At 45.5% G+C, this 16,000-nt stretch overlaps 1 protein-coding gene across 1 annotated transcript in view; it reads left to right on the top strand.

The window, feature by feature from the left end:
- The first annotated feature begins 2,856 nt into the window (after positions 1-2,856).
- The window catches only part of LOC122541358 (nurim-like), a 22,995-nt gene continuing 9,851 nt past the window's right edge, over positions 2,857-16,000 (top strand). Inside the window, exon 1 of the mRNA XM_043678051.1 lies at positions 2,857-3,096. Within this exon, the coding sequence (XP_043533986.1) occupies positions 2,937-3,096 (160 nt within the window). The 5' untranslated portion in view covers positions 2,857-2,936. The remainder of the gene's footprint in view (positions 3,097-16,000) is intronic.

The raw sequence follows: 16,000 nt of genomic DNA, 5'->3' as shown, positions 1-16,000 counted from the left end.
AGGCAAGCCTACCAAATGCCTTCTTCACTACTCTGTCTACCTAAAGCTCCACTTGCATGGATCTCTGAACCTGCACTCTAAGGTCTTTCAGTTTGCCAACCTTCCACAGGAACTTCCCATTAAGTGTATAAGTCCTGTCCTGATTTGCCTTACTAAAGCACAGCATCTCACATTTATCTGAATTAAATTTTATCTGCCATTCCTCAGCCCACCTGATCATGGTCCAATTTTAATCTGAGATAACCTTCTTGGCTGTCCAGTACATCACCAATTTTCATGTCATCTGCAAACTTACTAATTATACCTCCTATGTTCACATCCAAATCATTTATACAAATGACAAAAAGGATTGACTCAACACTGATCCTTGTGGCACACCACTGGTCAAAGGCCTCCAGTCGAAAAACAACGATCCACCATCACCCTCTGTCTCCTGTCTTCGAGCCAGGTCTGTATCCAAATGGCTAGTTCTCCCTGTATACCACATGAGCTAACCTTGTTAACCAGTCTACCATGTGGAACCTCGTCAGACCCCTGACTGAAGTCCATATACACCACTTCCTCCGCTCTGCCTTCATCAGTCCTCTTCATCACTTCCTCAAAAACTCAATCAAGTTAGTGAGAAATGATTTCCCATGCTCAAAGCTATGTTGACTATCCTTAATCAGTTATAGCTTTTCCAAATACATGTAAATCAGATCCCTCAGAATCCCTGCCAAGAATTTGCCCATCTCTCATGTCAGTCTCACAGTCTATAGTTCCTTGGCCTTTCCTGACCACCTTTCTTAAATAGTGGCACCACATTAGCCAACAGCCAGTCTTCTGGAGCACAAGTCCTCAGTATCATTGCCAGAAAGTTTTCAGAACCATAGTCTTAGCAATATCTGAAGCCTGTAGCTGTTTATTGGCATCTTGCAGAGGAATCGAATTGACTGAAAAACTGGCTTTTTTGATGCTGAGTAGACTCAGCATTTTTAGTGGAAGCTGGGTGCCAATGCTTCAGCCTTGTCTTTTGTACTAATGAGTTCGGCTTCCCAACATTGAGGACAAGGAGATTTGTAGAGTCGCTTAATTGTCCATCATAATTTACCACTTGATGTAGCAGGACTTCAGACCATTGGTTTGATATGCTGGTTATGGGATGACTTAGCTCTACCCATCATAAGCTGCCTCTAAGGTGTGGCATGCAAGCATTTCGGAAGAATTCATTGACACCTCATTTTTAGATCTGCATGAATGCTGCTCTTGACATTCCCTCTTGCATGTTCTATTGAGCTAGGCTTAGTCCCCCAGCTTGATCGTATTGCTAGAATGGGAAAATCTGCCAAGCCAAGTCATTACACTACATGGTTGATCGAATTCTGCTTCTGCAGATCTCCCAGAGTGCCTCAGGGACACCCACGTTTTAGATTGATTAGATCCCCTACAGTGTGGAAACAGGCCCTTCGGCCGAACAAGTCTAGACTGACCCTCTGAAGAGTAACCCACCCAGACCCATTTCTCTCCAACTAATGCACCTAACACTATGGGCAATTTAGCATGGCCAATCCACCCAATCTGTAGATATTTGAACTGTGGGAGAAACCAGAGCACATGAAGGAAACTCACACGGACATGGGGAGAATGTGCAAACTCCGCACAAACAGTTGCCCAAGGCTGGAATCAAACCTGGGACACGGGTGCTGTGAGGCAGCAGTGCTAACCACTGAGCCTCCATTTTAGTTGCTAGATCTCTTCAAAATCTGAGTAATTTAGCATAGTGGTAGCGCGGCACAACACAATGACATGAGAAGAAGACAGAATCATACCTTTACAAGTATTGTGTGGTGAATACTCCTACCAACACTGTCATGGGCAGATGCATTTGCAACAGGCAGATTAATAAGTTTCTTGTTATCCACCCTGTCTACACCACTCATGATTTTGTAGGCCTCAACTAGGTTCCCCCCTCCACCTCCATCTTTCCAATTAAAATAATCCTATTCTACTCAACCTCTCCTCATAGCTAGTACCCTCCATATGAGGCAACATTCTGGTGAACCTCTCTGCACCCTCTCCAAAGCATCCACATACTTTTGGTAATGTGGCGACCAGAACCGCATGCTGTACTCCAAACGTGGTCGAACCAAAGTCTTATACAACTGTAACATGACCTGCCAACTCTTGTACTCAATACCCCATCCGATGAAGGAAAGCATGCCGTATGCCTTCTGGACCACTGTACTGACTTACATTGCCACCTTCAGGAAACAATGGACCTGAATGCCCAGAGCCTTGTGTACATCAATTTTCCTCAGGACTTCTCCATTTACTGTATAGTTCACTCTTGAATTGGATCTTCCAAAATAGCAAAGCACTATGAATGGATCAGGCATGAGAAGAAGTTTCTAACTCAAGGAGTTATGGAATTCTCCTTCCCTGAAAGCCGTGGATACTCCTGATTGCATCCATGGCGTAGGGAAAGATTTGTGGGGGCTACTCACGAAACTAAGAGATTTGGATACAGTGGTGTTGAAATCGAATATCATTCATGAACGTATAGAAACGATATCCATATATTCAAAACAGTGCGGAGAAATAATTTCGCTTCATCTCTGCCGTAAATGGAAAGGCTTATTACGGGCGCCATTCTGATAGCACCCGCCCTGTCAGGCTCCACAGTATTTTACGGGTTTCAAGAGCATGTCGCCTGATTTGCTTTTTCTCTTTCATAATTTTTTCACTCGCCAATCCATTATCGGTCAACGCTTGACATTTCCCAAAATCAACGGTGGGAGTGCTGTAACCCTCCCTGTCTTCTCGTGGCCTGCTGATCCTGGGTGATGGATGCCCCCCTGTCCCAGCGTGCACCGCGGCAGAGAACACGCCCTATGCGCCGCCATTGGGCCTGCGCGCGCCCCGCCCTGTGACCCGGAAGCGCTCCCTGGCCCGTTGCCATGGCGGTGTTCCATTCGGCCGCGCTCGTCGCCCTGTCTCTGGCCAACTTTGTTTTCGTTTCGTGGAGCGCGGCCGAGTTCGTGGCGTTTGTTTCCCTTCGGCAGATTTACCGGGAGAGCAGGAGGCCTGCAGCAGCAGCAGCGACAGAGCCCAAGGCGGGTGAGATGGAGGAGGGAGAGGGGGGAAGGGGTGGGGCAGAAAAAAACGCGGGCTCGGGCCGGGGCCTGGGCAGAACCAGAGGCTGCGGTGGAGCGGAGGCGCTGACCCTGCAGAACTGCAGGGGGCGACACTGAGGGTGCAAGAGCTAGTGACACTGCAGAACTGCAGGGGGCGGCACTGAGGGTGCAAGAGCTAGTGACACTCCAGTACTGCAGGGGGCAACACTGAGGGTGCAAGAGCTAGTGACACTCCAGTACTGCAGGGGGCGACACTGAGGGTGCAAGAGCTAGTGACACTCCAGTACTGCAGGGGGCAACACCGAGGGTGCAAGAGCTAGTGACACTCCAGTACTGCAGGGGGCGACACCGAGGGTGCAAGAGCTAGTGACACTCCAGTACTGTGGGGTGGGGGGTGACACTGAGGGTGCAAGAGCTAGTGACACTCCAGTACTGCAGGGGGGGGTGACACTGAGGGTGCAAGAGCTAGTGACACTCCAGTACTGCAGGGGGCGACACTGAGGGTGCAAGAGCTAGTGACACTCCAGTACTGCAGGGGGCGATACTGAGGGTGCAAGAGCTAGTGACACTCCAGTACTGCAGGGGGCGATACTGAGGGTGCAAGAGCTAGTGACACTCCAGTACTGCAGGGGGCGATACTGAGGGTGCAAGAGCTAGTGACACTCCAGTACTGCAGGGGGCGATACTGAGGGTGCAAGAGCTAGTGACACTCCAGTACTGCAGGGGGCAACACCGAGCGTGTAAGAGCTAGTGACACTCCAGTACTGCAGGGGGCGACACTGAGGGTGCAAGAGCTAGTGACACTCCAGTACTGCAGGGGGCGACACTGAGGGTGCAAGAGCTAGTGACACTCCAGTACTGCAGGGGGGGGTGACACTGAGGGTGCAAGAGCTAGTGACACTCCAGTACTGCAGGGGGGGTGACACTGAGGGTGCAAGAGCTAGTGACACTCCAGTACTGCAGGGGGCGACACTGAGGGTGCAAGAGCTAGTGACACTCCAGTACTGCAGGGGGCGACACTGAGGGTGCAAGAGCTAGTGACACTCCAGTACTGCAGGGGGCAACACAGTCCAAGAGCGAGTGACACTCCAGAACTGCAGGGGGCATCAGTGGGGAGCAGCAGACAGAGACCCTCCAGTGCTGCAGGGGGTGACACAGAGTGCAGCTGACACTGACCATCCCCCCCCCTTCCCTTCCGTACTGCAGGAGGGCCACACAGAGTGCAGCAGGCAGTGATCCTCCAGTACTGCAGGAGGAAACTTTGGGGAGGAGCAAACAGTCACCCTCTGGTTCTGCAGGGAGCAACATTTAGTGCAGCAGGCGCTGACCCGCTAGTACTACAGGGGGTGACACTGAGCTTGCAGTGGCTAGTGACCCTCCAGTCCTCTAGGGGGTGAGACTGAGAACACAGCAGGCACTGACCCTCCAGTACTGCAGGGACTGACTCGGAGCAGCAGACACTGATCCTCCGATACTACAGGGGGCAAGACTGCGGGAATACCAGACATTAACCATCCAGCACTAACACTGGAGATCAGCAGACAAATGCCTTCCAGTATTGCAGGGGTCAATGAAAAGTGTTCTCTAGTACTATAGAGGCCAATACTGAGGAAACGCTAGATACTAACCTAGTAGTTAGCAGACATTGATCCTGCAGTATTGTGGAGGGCAGCAGTGAGACAGACACTACTGCAACTGAATTGTAGGAGCCACGACCACACAGATACAGTCATACAGCATTGGAACAGACCCTTCGGTCCAACCAGTCCATGTTGACCATGTTCCCAAATTAGACTAGTCCCACCTGCCTGTGACTGGCCCTCCAAACCTTTCCTATTCATGCACTTAACCAAATGACTTTTAAACATTGTTACTCTACCTGCATATTCCACTTCCTCTGGAAGTTCACTCCACACATGAACTACTCTGTGTGTAACTATGTTGCCCATTGTGTCCTTTTAAATCTTCACCCCTCATCTTAAAAAATGCTTCCATTTTGAACTGCACCACCCTAAGGGAAAGACCTTTGTCATTCATGAACTACTCTGTGTGTAACTATGTTGCCCATTGTGTCCTTTTAAATCTTTCACCCCTCATCTTAAAAAATGCTTCCATTTTGAACTGCACCACCCTAAGGGAAAGACCTTTGTCATTGATCTTATGTATGCCCCTCAAACTCCTACACTCCAATCAAAAAAGTCCTAGTCTATTTTTATAACTCAAACCCTCCATTCCCAGCAACATCCTGGTAAATCCTTTCCGTCTTCAATTTAATATTATCCTTCCTGTAACAGGGCGACCAGAACTGGACACAGTAGTCCAGAAGAAGCCTCACCAATGTCCTGTACAACCTCAACATGACGTCCCATCTCCTATACACAGAGGTCTGAGCAATGAAGGCAAGCGTGCTAAATGCTTTCTTAACCACTCTCCCTGTGATAGAAATTTCAAAGAATTATGTACCTGATAGCACGTCTCTCTGTTCTAGAACCAGAGCCCTACCATTAATTGTATAAGTCCTGCCCTTGTACCAAAATGCAATACCTCGCATTTATCCAAATTGAACTCCAACAGCCGCTCCTCAGCCCATTGACCCAATTAAGATCTCTTTGTAATCTTAGATAACCATCTTCACTGTCCTCTGTACCACCAATTTTGGTGTCATCTGCCAACTTACTAACCATACCTCCTATATTCTCAACCAAATCATTTATATCAATGACAAACAATCCCTATGGAGCACCACTTGTCACAGGCCTCCAATCTGAAAATCAGCCCTCCACCACCACCACCACCTGTCTCCCACCATAAGGCCAATTTTGTAACCAATCGGCAAGCTCACCCTGAATCCCATGTGATCTAACTTTACTAATTCGTCTACCATGCGGAGCCTTGTCAAAGGCTTTAATAAAGTCCAAGTAAACAACTGCTCTGGCCTCATCAATATTTTTGGTTGCTTCATTTAAAAACCTCAAGCTAATCAGTCATGATTTCCCACATACAAAATCATGCTGACTATCCCTAATCATGTTAAAAGACTTGTCAATGTATAGTTCCACCAGTACATTATTGATTTATGAGATCGCTAAGGCACTTCCTCCTTCTACCTCTCCACACACAGCAACCACATGGAATGCTCCCCACATCCTCAATATATTTGTTCATTGCATCCGCCATTTCCTTATTATCATCTATTAATTCTTCTTCCTCATTCCCCAGAGGACCAACAGTCACTTGATTTACTTGTTTTCCATTTCTAGTATCTATAGAAATTTTTGTTGTGTGTTTTTACACTCCTTTTATACCTTTATATCTTTGTCCTGATTAACTTATAAATCGTTCCCTTTCTTTCATTATCATTCTTTATATTCTGACCAATCATCTGACCTGTCACTCCTCATACTGTTATATGCTTTTTCTTTATGTTTAATGTTTTCCCTAACCTCAGTTTACCATGGATGGTGTGTCTTCTCTTTAGAGCTACTTTATATTAGGAATATACATATTCTGAAATATTCCTTGAAATATCTGCCTGGCAGCTCTGTTGGAAGTTGGTAGAGACATTGACTGCACAAAGGAGGCTGTTCAGTCTTTTGTGATCTGACGATAAGTATCTCATTTTCCAGCTCTTTGTCTATAGCCCCGGAGGGTGTGGCAAGACAAGTAAACACTAAATACTGCTTAAATTTTTTTTGGTGAACTTTCTGATCAACCATCTTTTCAGGGAGTGAGCTCCAAATGATTTCTCCTCAACTCTCATTTGGCCTTCTGATTTTTGATCCCTGTACGAATGGAAAACAACCCCAACCTATGCAATAATTCCTTAGAGTTTAGACCGTCCCATCCAGATAGATTCTAGTAACTCTCCTGTTCACTCTCTCGTCTGCACATCTTTTTATGTGTCCCATTAGTCCATTGTGCCAGTTCACCTAACTTGTGCTTGGATCCTTGTTCTTGCAAACTGCATAACTAGGGAAGTAGCAAAGGCTTTAAACTGAACAGTGGGAACAAGGAATCATGTAGAAAGATGTGGTATATCAAAATAAGAGAAGAAGCAATAATATGGGAAATAACGGTTGAAGAATTGCACATTCTCCTCGTGTCTTCATGGGTTTCCTCTGGGTGTTCCGGTTTTCTCCCAGGTGGATTGGCCATGCTAAATTGCCCATAGTAGGTGTATTAGTCAAGGGTAAATATAGGGTAGGGGAATGGGTTTGGGTGGGTTATTCTTCGGAGGGTTGGTGTGGACTTGTTGGGCCTAATGGCCTGTTTCCACACTGTAGGGAATCTAATCTAATTCACTGTCTCTCCAAATGCATGTAAATCCTGTCTTTCAGAATCACCTCCAACAGCTTACAACACCACTAACGCAGGCTCACCAATATCAGACACGAAGTCCACAAAGGGAACAGTCAGCAGATAACAGGAAAGCATCAAATACTAATAGAATAACTTTTGAAAAAACGAAATTAAAAGCACTCTATCTGAGTGCACACACTATTCACAAAACTGTTGATTACTTGATTGTACAAATTGAGGTAATTGGGTATGATCTAATTGCAACAGGGAATATGTAGCTCCAGTGTGACCAGGGTAGGCTACTGAATATCTAAGGATATTTGGCATTTAGGAGAGATAGACAAAAAGAAAAGTGGGTGAGGTAGCTCTTAGTAAGAGCTGAGATCATTTCATTAGTGTGAGAGGATATTCAACCAAGGATCGAGGTTTAGAATCAGCGGAATTAAGAAACCACAAGGGCAGCACACATTGGTAGGAGTTGTTTATTGACAGCCAAACTGTCAGCAATGTTGAAATAAAAACAGAGAAACTCAGCAGGTCTGGCAACATCTGTGAAGAGAGGAACAGAGTTAATATTTCAAGTCTGATATGACTTCTTCAGAACTATCTTCTGCTGTCCACAGATGCTGCCAGAGCTGCTGAGTTTCTCCAGCACTTTGTTTTATTTCTGATTTCCAGCATTCACAGTATTTTGCTTTTATATGGGCAGTTGTTGACCTATCGGCACCGAAGGTAAACTCGCTGACACGGGTTTATGGACAGTCTTACCAATGTTAGAGCATTTCTTCCAGTCTTCTGTAATCTGCATGTGACTGAAGTTTATCTGCTTTCTAGTTCAGCCAGTTGTCGTCATCTCTTTGAATTTACATTAGACAGTCCAACAGATATTTCAGTCTGCATCATTCTTACATGGAGAGGACTTGTCATAGAATCCCTATAGTGTGGAAACAGGCCATTCAGTCCAACAAGTCCACACCGACCATCCAAAGAGTATCCCATCCAGACCCATTCCCCTACCCTATTACTCTATATTTCCCCTGACTAATGCACGTAACCTACACATCCCTGAACACTATGGGACAATTTAGCATAGCCAATTCATCTAACCTGCACTTCTCTAGGCTGTGGGAAGAAACCGGAGCACTCAGAGGAAATCAACGCAGCCACGGGGAGAATGTGCAGACTCCACACAGACCATTGCTGGCGCTGTGAGGCAACAGTGCTAACCACTGAGCTACCGTGCACCACTCAACCCCCCACCCCCCATCACTGGGCTAAACCCTGTTTCTCCTCCAGTTTCTTCTCATTGTTGTCATCGAACCAGATCTCAATCTTTACAAAAGGTACGGCCAAGGACCTCCAAAGGAGAAATACACTGCATCCCCATAAGTCACCTCGGACATCCTCAGTGGGCGAAAGTGAGGACTTCAGATGCTGGAGATCAGAGTCGAGAGTGTGGTGCTGGAAAAGCGCAGCAGGTCAGGCAGCATCCGAGGAGCAGGGGAATTGACATTTCAGGCAAGAGCCCTTCATCAGGAATGAAGGCGTCTTCATAGAACATAGAAGAATATAGCGCAGTACAGGCCCTTCGTCCCTCGATGTTGCGCCGATCCAAGCCCACCTAACCTACACTAGCCCACTATCCTCCATATGCCTATCCAATGCCCGCTTAAATGCCCATAATGAGGGAGAGTCCACCACTGCTACTGGCAGGGCATTCCATGAACTCACGACTCGCTAAGTAAAGAACCTACCCCCCCTTAATTTAAAGCTATGCCCCCTTGTAATAGCTGACTCCATACGTGGAAAAAGATTCTCACTGTCGACCTTATCTAAACCCCTAATCATCTTGTACACCTCTATCAAGTCACCCCTAAACCTTCTTTTCTCCAATGAAAACAACCCCAAGTGCCTCAGCCTTTCCACATACGATCTTTCTACCATACCAGGCAACATCCTGGTAAACCTCCTCTGCACCCGTTCCAGTGCCTCCACATCCTTCCTATAATATGGCGACCAAAACTGCACACAATACTCCAGATGCGGCCGCACCAGAGTCTTATACAACTGCAACATGACCTCAGTACTCCAGAACTCAATTCCTCTACCAATAAAAGCCAGTACGCCATATGCCTTCTTCACCGCACTATTTACCTGGGTGGCAACTTTCAGTGGGCGTCCACTTTTGTTGTACCTAGATGACGTCCCTGTGAGATTCTGTCATTACTCTATTTGCATCTCAAGATATTGAGACACTTCTGGTCTTCATGATTAAGCTGCATTATCTATGGGGCTAGATGCTATTGGTAATTGATAAAAGTTGTGATCAGTTCAACATTCAGCACTGCACATAAATTTCATTATGTTCTCAACTGGCATGCTTCTCTCCCTGGTTATGATGCCATTGATTAGATGCCAGTGCCTGTACTGTACATAGGGTGCATCTGCTGGTTACAGGCATACCTGGCAGATAGGAAGATGGATGTGGTTATCAGAGGTCAGTCATCTCAGCTCCAGGACATCTCTTTAGGGGTTCCTGAAGGTCGTGTCTTTGGCCTAACCATCTTCAATTGCTTCATCAATGACCTTCCCTCCAAATAAGATCACAAGAGGGGATATTCACTGACTCCTCAGATACTGAAGCAGTCCATGCCCAGTTTCAGCAAGCCCTGGACAATATGCAGGGCTGGGCTGGCAACTGGCAAGTAACATTGACACCCCACAAGTGCCAGACAGTGATCTTTCCAACAAGAGTGACTCAAACCATCATCCCTTGACATTCGATGAAATTACCATCACTTAATCTCCCACTATCAAAATCCAGGAGTTTAACATTGATCAGGAATTGAACTGGACTAGTCATGTTAAAAAGTACTGTAGCTTCAAGAGCAGGTCTTAGGCCAGGAATCCTGCAGCGAGTAACTCACCTCCTGACATCCACCAAACCTATCCACCACTTAGAAGACAGATTTCAGGATTGTGATGGAATACCCCCTGACTTGCTTGAGTGAGTGCAGCTCCAACAAATCAAGAAGCTCTCCTCTGTAGCAGGGTGTGGCTCATTATCAATATCAGATAATGATCCTAAAATACTGAAGAGGGCAGCACTGGGCTGATGCTGAGCCAACAGGGTACTGCATGCATACCAGTCCTATAAGACAGATGCAGACTGTTGTTTTCAACAACAATAACCAATATTTATATTACACCTTTGACATAAAGGAACGACACAACGAACCTCATTGTAATCAAAACAAAAAGGCATTAAGCCAAAGAAGGGATGTGAGAAGCACTGAAGAAGCTCAACGCCATTGAGGACACAGCAGCCCACTTGATCAGCACTGTTAACAGCTTCAACATTCACTCCCTGCATCACTGAGGCAGAGTATGCAGCAGTGCGTAGCATCTACAACATGCTCTATCACAACTCACCAAGGCTCTTCTGTCAGCACCTTCCAATCCTGTGACCTTTACCAAATGCAACCCCTGCAAATTCCTCCCCAGACCATAAAACTTGAAAATACATCACCATTCTTTGACTGTCACTGGATCAAAACAAAATCCTACTAACCCCCCACCCCCGCCAGCAGCATTGTGGGTGACTGCAGTAGTTCAAGGCAGCACTTCGCCACCACAATCTCGAGCGGTTCAGGGTGAACAATAAGTGCTTGCCTCAACAGTGATGCTCACATCTGTGATAAAATAATAGTGAGTGTGTGTGCCTATGGGGCATGGAGTATTTGAATGCTTAGTTAATACATGCATTTTGAGGAGTGCTCTCCATACAAGTGAGCCCCAACACTGCTTACCAATTGTGACTGAAAGGAAGGGAGTGTACAAGAGGTTAAGAGTCAAATACTCTGCCTGTTTTGGGGTTGTTGCAGGGACTGCTGAGTTGATGGGAAAGGAAAGATTTAAAAACTTATCCAACATGCAGTGGAATGGAGTATAGCACAGAATATATATGGACCAAAGTCTCAACATCCAAATATCAAACTGGCCCAATGCAATACGCACAAAACGCTGAACATAAATCAAATATTGACTCCAGTGCCGCAGGGTGGGGACATATTGGATGTTAATTCAGCACGAGACAATCCAGTTCACAATGGTATCACTGCACATGTCATTTACATTATTATAAAACATGGTCGTATTCTGTAAATAAAAACATCCTTGGAGGAGAAAAGGATACTTGGAGAACCGAGGGGATGTAACCATTCGTAAAGATGGGGCTTTACGCTTGGAACTAATTTCTCCAGTATAATGAAGGTGGCCTAGTAGAGGTTGTTTTTGCAAGTATAACTGCATTTTGATCAGGCCAACATTGAGAGGTTGCTCCCAGTTATTCGGGAAGTGGAGAAGATTCCAAAACAAGGGGCCCAGATATACACAGTGTTGGGGAAACTCAGCTGGTTTGGCACTATCTGTGCAGAGAGAAATTGTTAATGTTTCAAATCTGATATGACTCTCCAATACAGATTGGGTTTTTATTTTATTTCTCAATGAAATTGAGAGAATTTTATCTTGTATAGAAACTGTGCAGTCACCACGGGGAGAAAGCAAGTGGTTGTGGGCTAAAAAATGCCTCCTTCCATGCCTTGGGACTCTAATAATTCCACTAAATACGTGGGATGCTTTGTCTCCTTTGGTATTTAAGGTACTTTCCCAACCGCACGTTGCCAACAGTGAACATTTAAACTGAATCCAACTTCCTGGTACTAAATTGTAGTTTGAGGGTAAACAGTAGACAAGCAGTAGATTCCTGTGCGAACTCGGCTTGTTGCCTGTTTCCGGGACCACCCATTTGCAGTCAATGCCTCTCCTCTCTCAACTACATGACTCCTATTTGCCTGCTCACCCCACTGAATGCCCCCCACACCCCGTTACCGTTCACTGAGTTTAAAACTTCGTTTCAGGTTTCTCTGAAAGCCCAGCTGAGCCCTCTATGTTTCACATCCCTCCTGTGCAGCATGTGGTTGCAGCCTTCTGTAAATCGAAGGCTTCTTCGTTCTAGCGTTGTTGAGAGCACCCTAAGTCACCTCGGCTTGGTCTCCTTGCACACTTTCCAGTTTGTCAGAGGAAGGTCACGCCTAACAGATTTGATTGCATTTTTCCAGGAGGTTACCAGGTGTGTAGTAGTACACTTGCTGCACTTTATATGGATTTCAGCAAAGTCTTGTTACAGGGTCCGATGTGGCAGATTGATAAAGAAGGTAAAAGCACACATGGTCCATGGTAATTTGGCACATTGGATCTAAATTTGGCTTAGCAGTGGTTGACAAGAGTGTCGTGGCAGATGGCCATTTGTGTGACCAGAGCCTGGTCTCCAGTGTTCTCCCACAGGGATCAATGCTGGGTCCCTTATTGTTTGTGATGTGTATTAATGTATGGAAGAAAATGTAGTGGGAGTGATGTTTACATTTGTGGATAACATAAAGGTTGTCCGTGTGGTTGAAAGTGTTGGGTTTGAAGAAAATCTTCAGTTACAGCAGGATATGTACAGATTGCTCAGATGGGCAGATCAGTGACAATGGAATTTAACCTTGATAAGAGTAAGGTGCTGCACCTTGGAAGTAATAACAAAGAGGAAGTACTCAATAAATTGCAGGACACTCGGAGGAAACTTGGAGTGTGTGACCTCAGGTCCCTGAAGGTAACAGGACAGAAGAATAGGGTAGTTAAGAAGGCATACAAGACCTTATCAGTCATGGCATAGATTGTAATAGAAGGAAGGTTATGTTGGAGCTTTACTCCCGCTTTAGTTAGACCACAGCTGGAGTACTGTGTGCATTTCTGGTCACTCCTCTATGGTAAGGATGTGATTATACTCAAGGGGGGACTTGATTGAAGTGGACAAATAGGATTATGAGGTGTATGTACAGGGTGGATAGGAAATAGCAGATCCCCTTAGTTAAAGGGGAAATAACAAGGTATAATTTTAAGGTGAAAAAAATGAGGTTGGAAGGGAAGTTGAGGAGAAGTTCTTTTCACTCAGAGGGTGTTGGGAATCTGGAATGCAATGGACAGAAACCTCACAACCTTTTAAAAAGCTCTTGGATGAACACTTGAAATGTCATAGTCCTTGGCTATGTGCTAAAAAGTGAGACCAATCCAGGTTTAGAGTCATTTTGTTGGTGCAGACTCAATGCATAAGAGACCTTATCTGTACTACATGATTATATGAGCTATAATCTTAAGACTGTTATTACTGTCGGCTGGCATAAAATATAAACCTTTACTGTTGGCTGATGCTGAACGTAGTCTACTGCTGCTGGCTAATATTGAATACTGAACAATTAATGGCAGCTCCTGTGAAGCCTATCTGTAGACCATTACTGCCATATGCTCACTTCTGCTTTGATGTCAAGGGCATACTCTTGCTTCCCTTAGAATCATAGAGATGTACAGCACAGAAACAGACCCTTCGGTCCAACTCGTCAATGCCTAATCGTCGATGTCGATATCTTGAGCTAATCTAGTCCCATTTGCCAGCAGTTGGCCCATATCCCTCTCAACCCTTCCTATTCATATACCCATCCAGATGCCTTTAAATGCTGTAATTGTACCAGCCTTCACCACTTCCTCTGGCAGATCATTCCATGATCGTACCACCTTCTGCATGAAAAAGTTGCCCATTAGGTCCCTTTTATATCTTTCCCCCCTCATGCTGAACCTATGCCCTCTATTTCTGAACTCCCCCACCCCAGGGAAGAGACTTTGTCTATTTACCCTATCCATGCCCCTCATGTTTTATAAACCTCTATACGGTCACCCCTCAGCCTCCGAAGATCCAGGGGAAGCAGCCAGCTTATTCAGCCTCTCCCCATGGCTCAAATCCTCCAACCCTTGAATTTTGCTCTTTGATCATTGTTTGGGTCCAGACTGCAATGAGATTTAAAGCCAAATAGACATGGTGGAACCCAAACTGAGCATAGGTCATCAGATTGTTACTGAGTGGGTGCCACTGATAGTGCTGTCAATGTCATCACTTTGCTAATGATTGAGAGTAGATTAATGAAATGATAGTTGGCAAGTTTGGATTTAGCCAACTTCTTGTTGCCATTCCATCCCTTGACATGTTGTCGACTAAGATACCAGTTTGAAGCTGTACTGGAACAGCATGGTTAGGGGCTCAGCTAGTCATAGGATCATACAGCAAAGAAACAGACCCATCAGTCCAACCAGTTCATGCTGACAACCATAATCCCAAACTAAACTAGTTACACCCACTTGCGCTTGGCCCCTAACCCTCCAAATATTTTTTTAAAAAGTAAAAAAAGTGCAAGTGTGGGTCTTATAGAGAACAAGTCTGGAAAAGTAGTAATGGAAGGTAAAAAGATGACAGACAAATTGAACAGATATTTTGCATTGGTCTTCACTAGACAGGATATAAGTAACATCCCAGAAATAGCTGCAAATCAGGAATTGGAAGTAAGGGGGAAATTGAAGAAATTAAAATTACCAAGGAAATAATAGAGTAAATTGATGGAACTGCAAGTTGACAAATCATAAAGTCATAGACTTAAAGAGATCTACAGAACAGAAAAGGGCCCCTTAGCTGGTCAAAAGAACAATTTAACTATTCTAATCCTATCTTCTAGCACTTGGCTCATAACTTTGTATCCCTAGCCCCCAACTCCTGATGGATTTCCTCCTAGTATCTTAAAATAAGTAGCTAGTGAGATGGTTGATTCTTTTAAGGTACTAGGAGGAAATCCACCAGGACCGATGGACTAGGGATAGGAGCATGAGAAACCTTCAAATAATGGGATGTTGTAAGGGCTCATGGCCTATGCAGTTTCCATCCGGTTCTTAATATCATGTGGAGTGAACCAAATTGGCTGAAGACTGACATCTGCAATGCCGGTAACCTCACGAGGAGGCCAAGCTGTGTCATCCATTAGGCACTTCTGGCCGAAGGTGGTCCCAAATCCTTTCAGGCTCGTATTGCTGGACTGTCCCATCATTTAGACTGGGGATGTTTGTGGAACATACTTCTCCAATTATAGTCATAGAATCATAGTCATAGAGATGTACAGCACGGAAATAGACCCTTTGGTCCAACCTGTCCACACCGACCAGATATCCCGACCCAAACTAGTCCCACCTGCCAGCACCCGGCCCATATTCCTCCAAACCCTTCCTATTCATATACCCATCCAAATGCCTCTTAAATGTTGCAATTGTACCAGCCTCTACCACATCCTCTGGCAGCTCATTCCACACACGTACCACCGTCTGCGTGAAAAAGTTTGCCCCTTAGATCTCTTTTATATCTTACCCTCTCACCCTAAACCTATGCCCTCTAGTTCTGGATTCCTCGATCCTAGGGAAAAGACTTTGTCTATTTATCCTATCCATGCCCCTCATAATTTTGTAAACCTCTATAAGGTTACCCCTCAGCCTCCAACGCTGCAGAGAAAACAGCCCCAGCCTGTTCAGCCTCTCCCTATAGCTCAAATCCTCCAACCCTGGCAACATCTTTGTAAATCTTTTCTGATCCCTTTCAAGTTTCACAACATCTTTCCGATAGGAAGAAGACCAGAATTGCACGCAATATTTCAACAGTGGCCTAACCAATGTCC

This window comes from Chiloscyllium plagiosum, chromosome 37, assembly GCF_004010195.1.
Source record: "Chiloscyllium plagiosum isolate BGI_BamShark_2017 chromosome 37, ASM401019v2, whole genome shotgun sequence".
NCBI lineage: Eukaryota > Metazoa > Chordata > Chondrichthyes > Orectolobiformes > Hemiscylliidae > Chiloscyllium > Chiloscyllium plagiosum.
The sequence above is the reverse complement of the archived record's forward strand: the minus strand, read 5'-3'. Positions and strand labels throughout refer to the sequence as shown.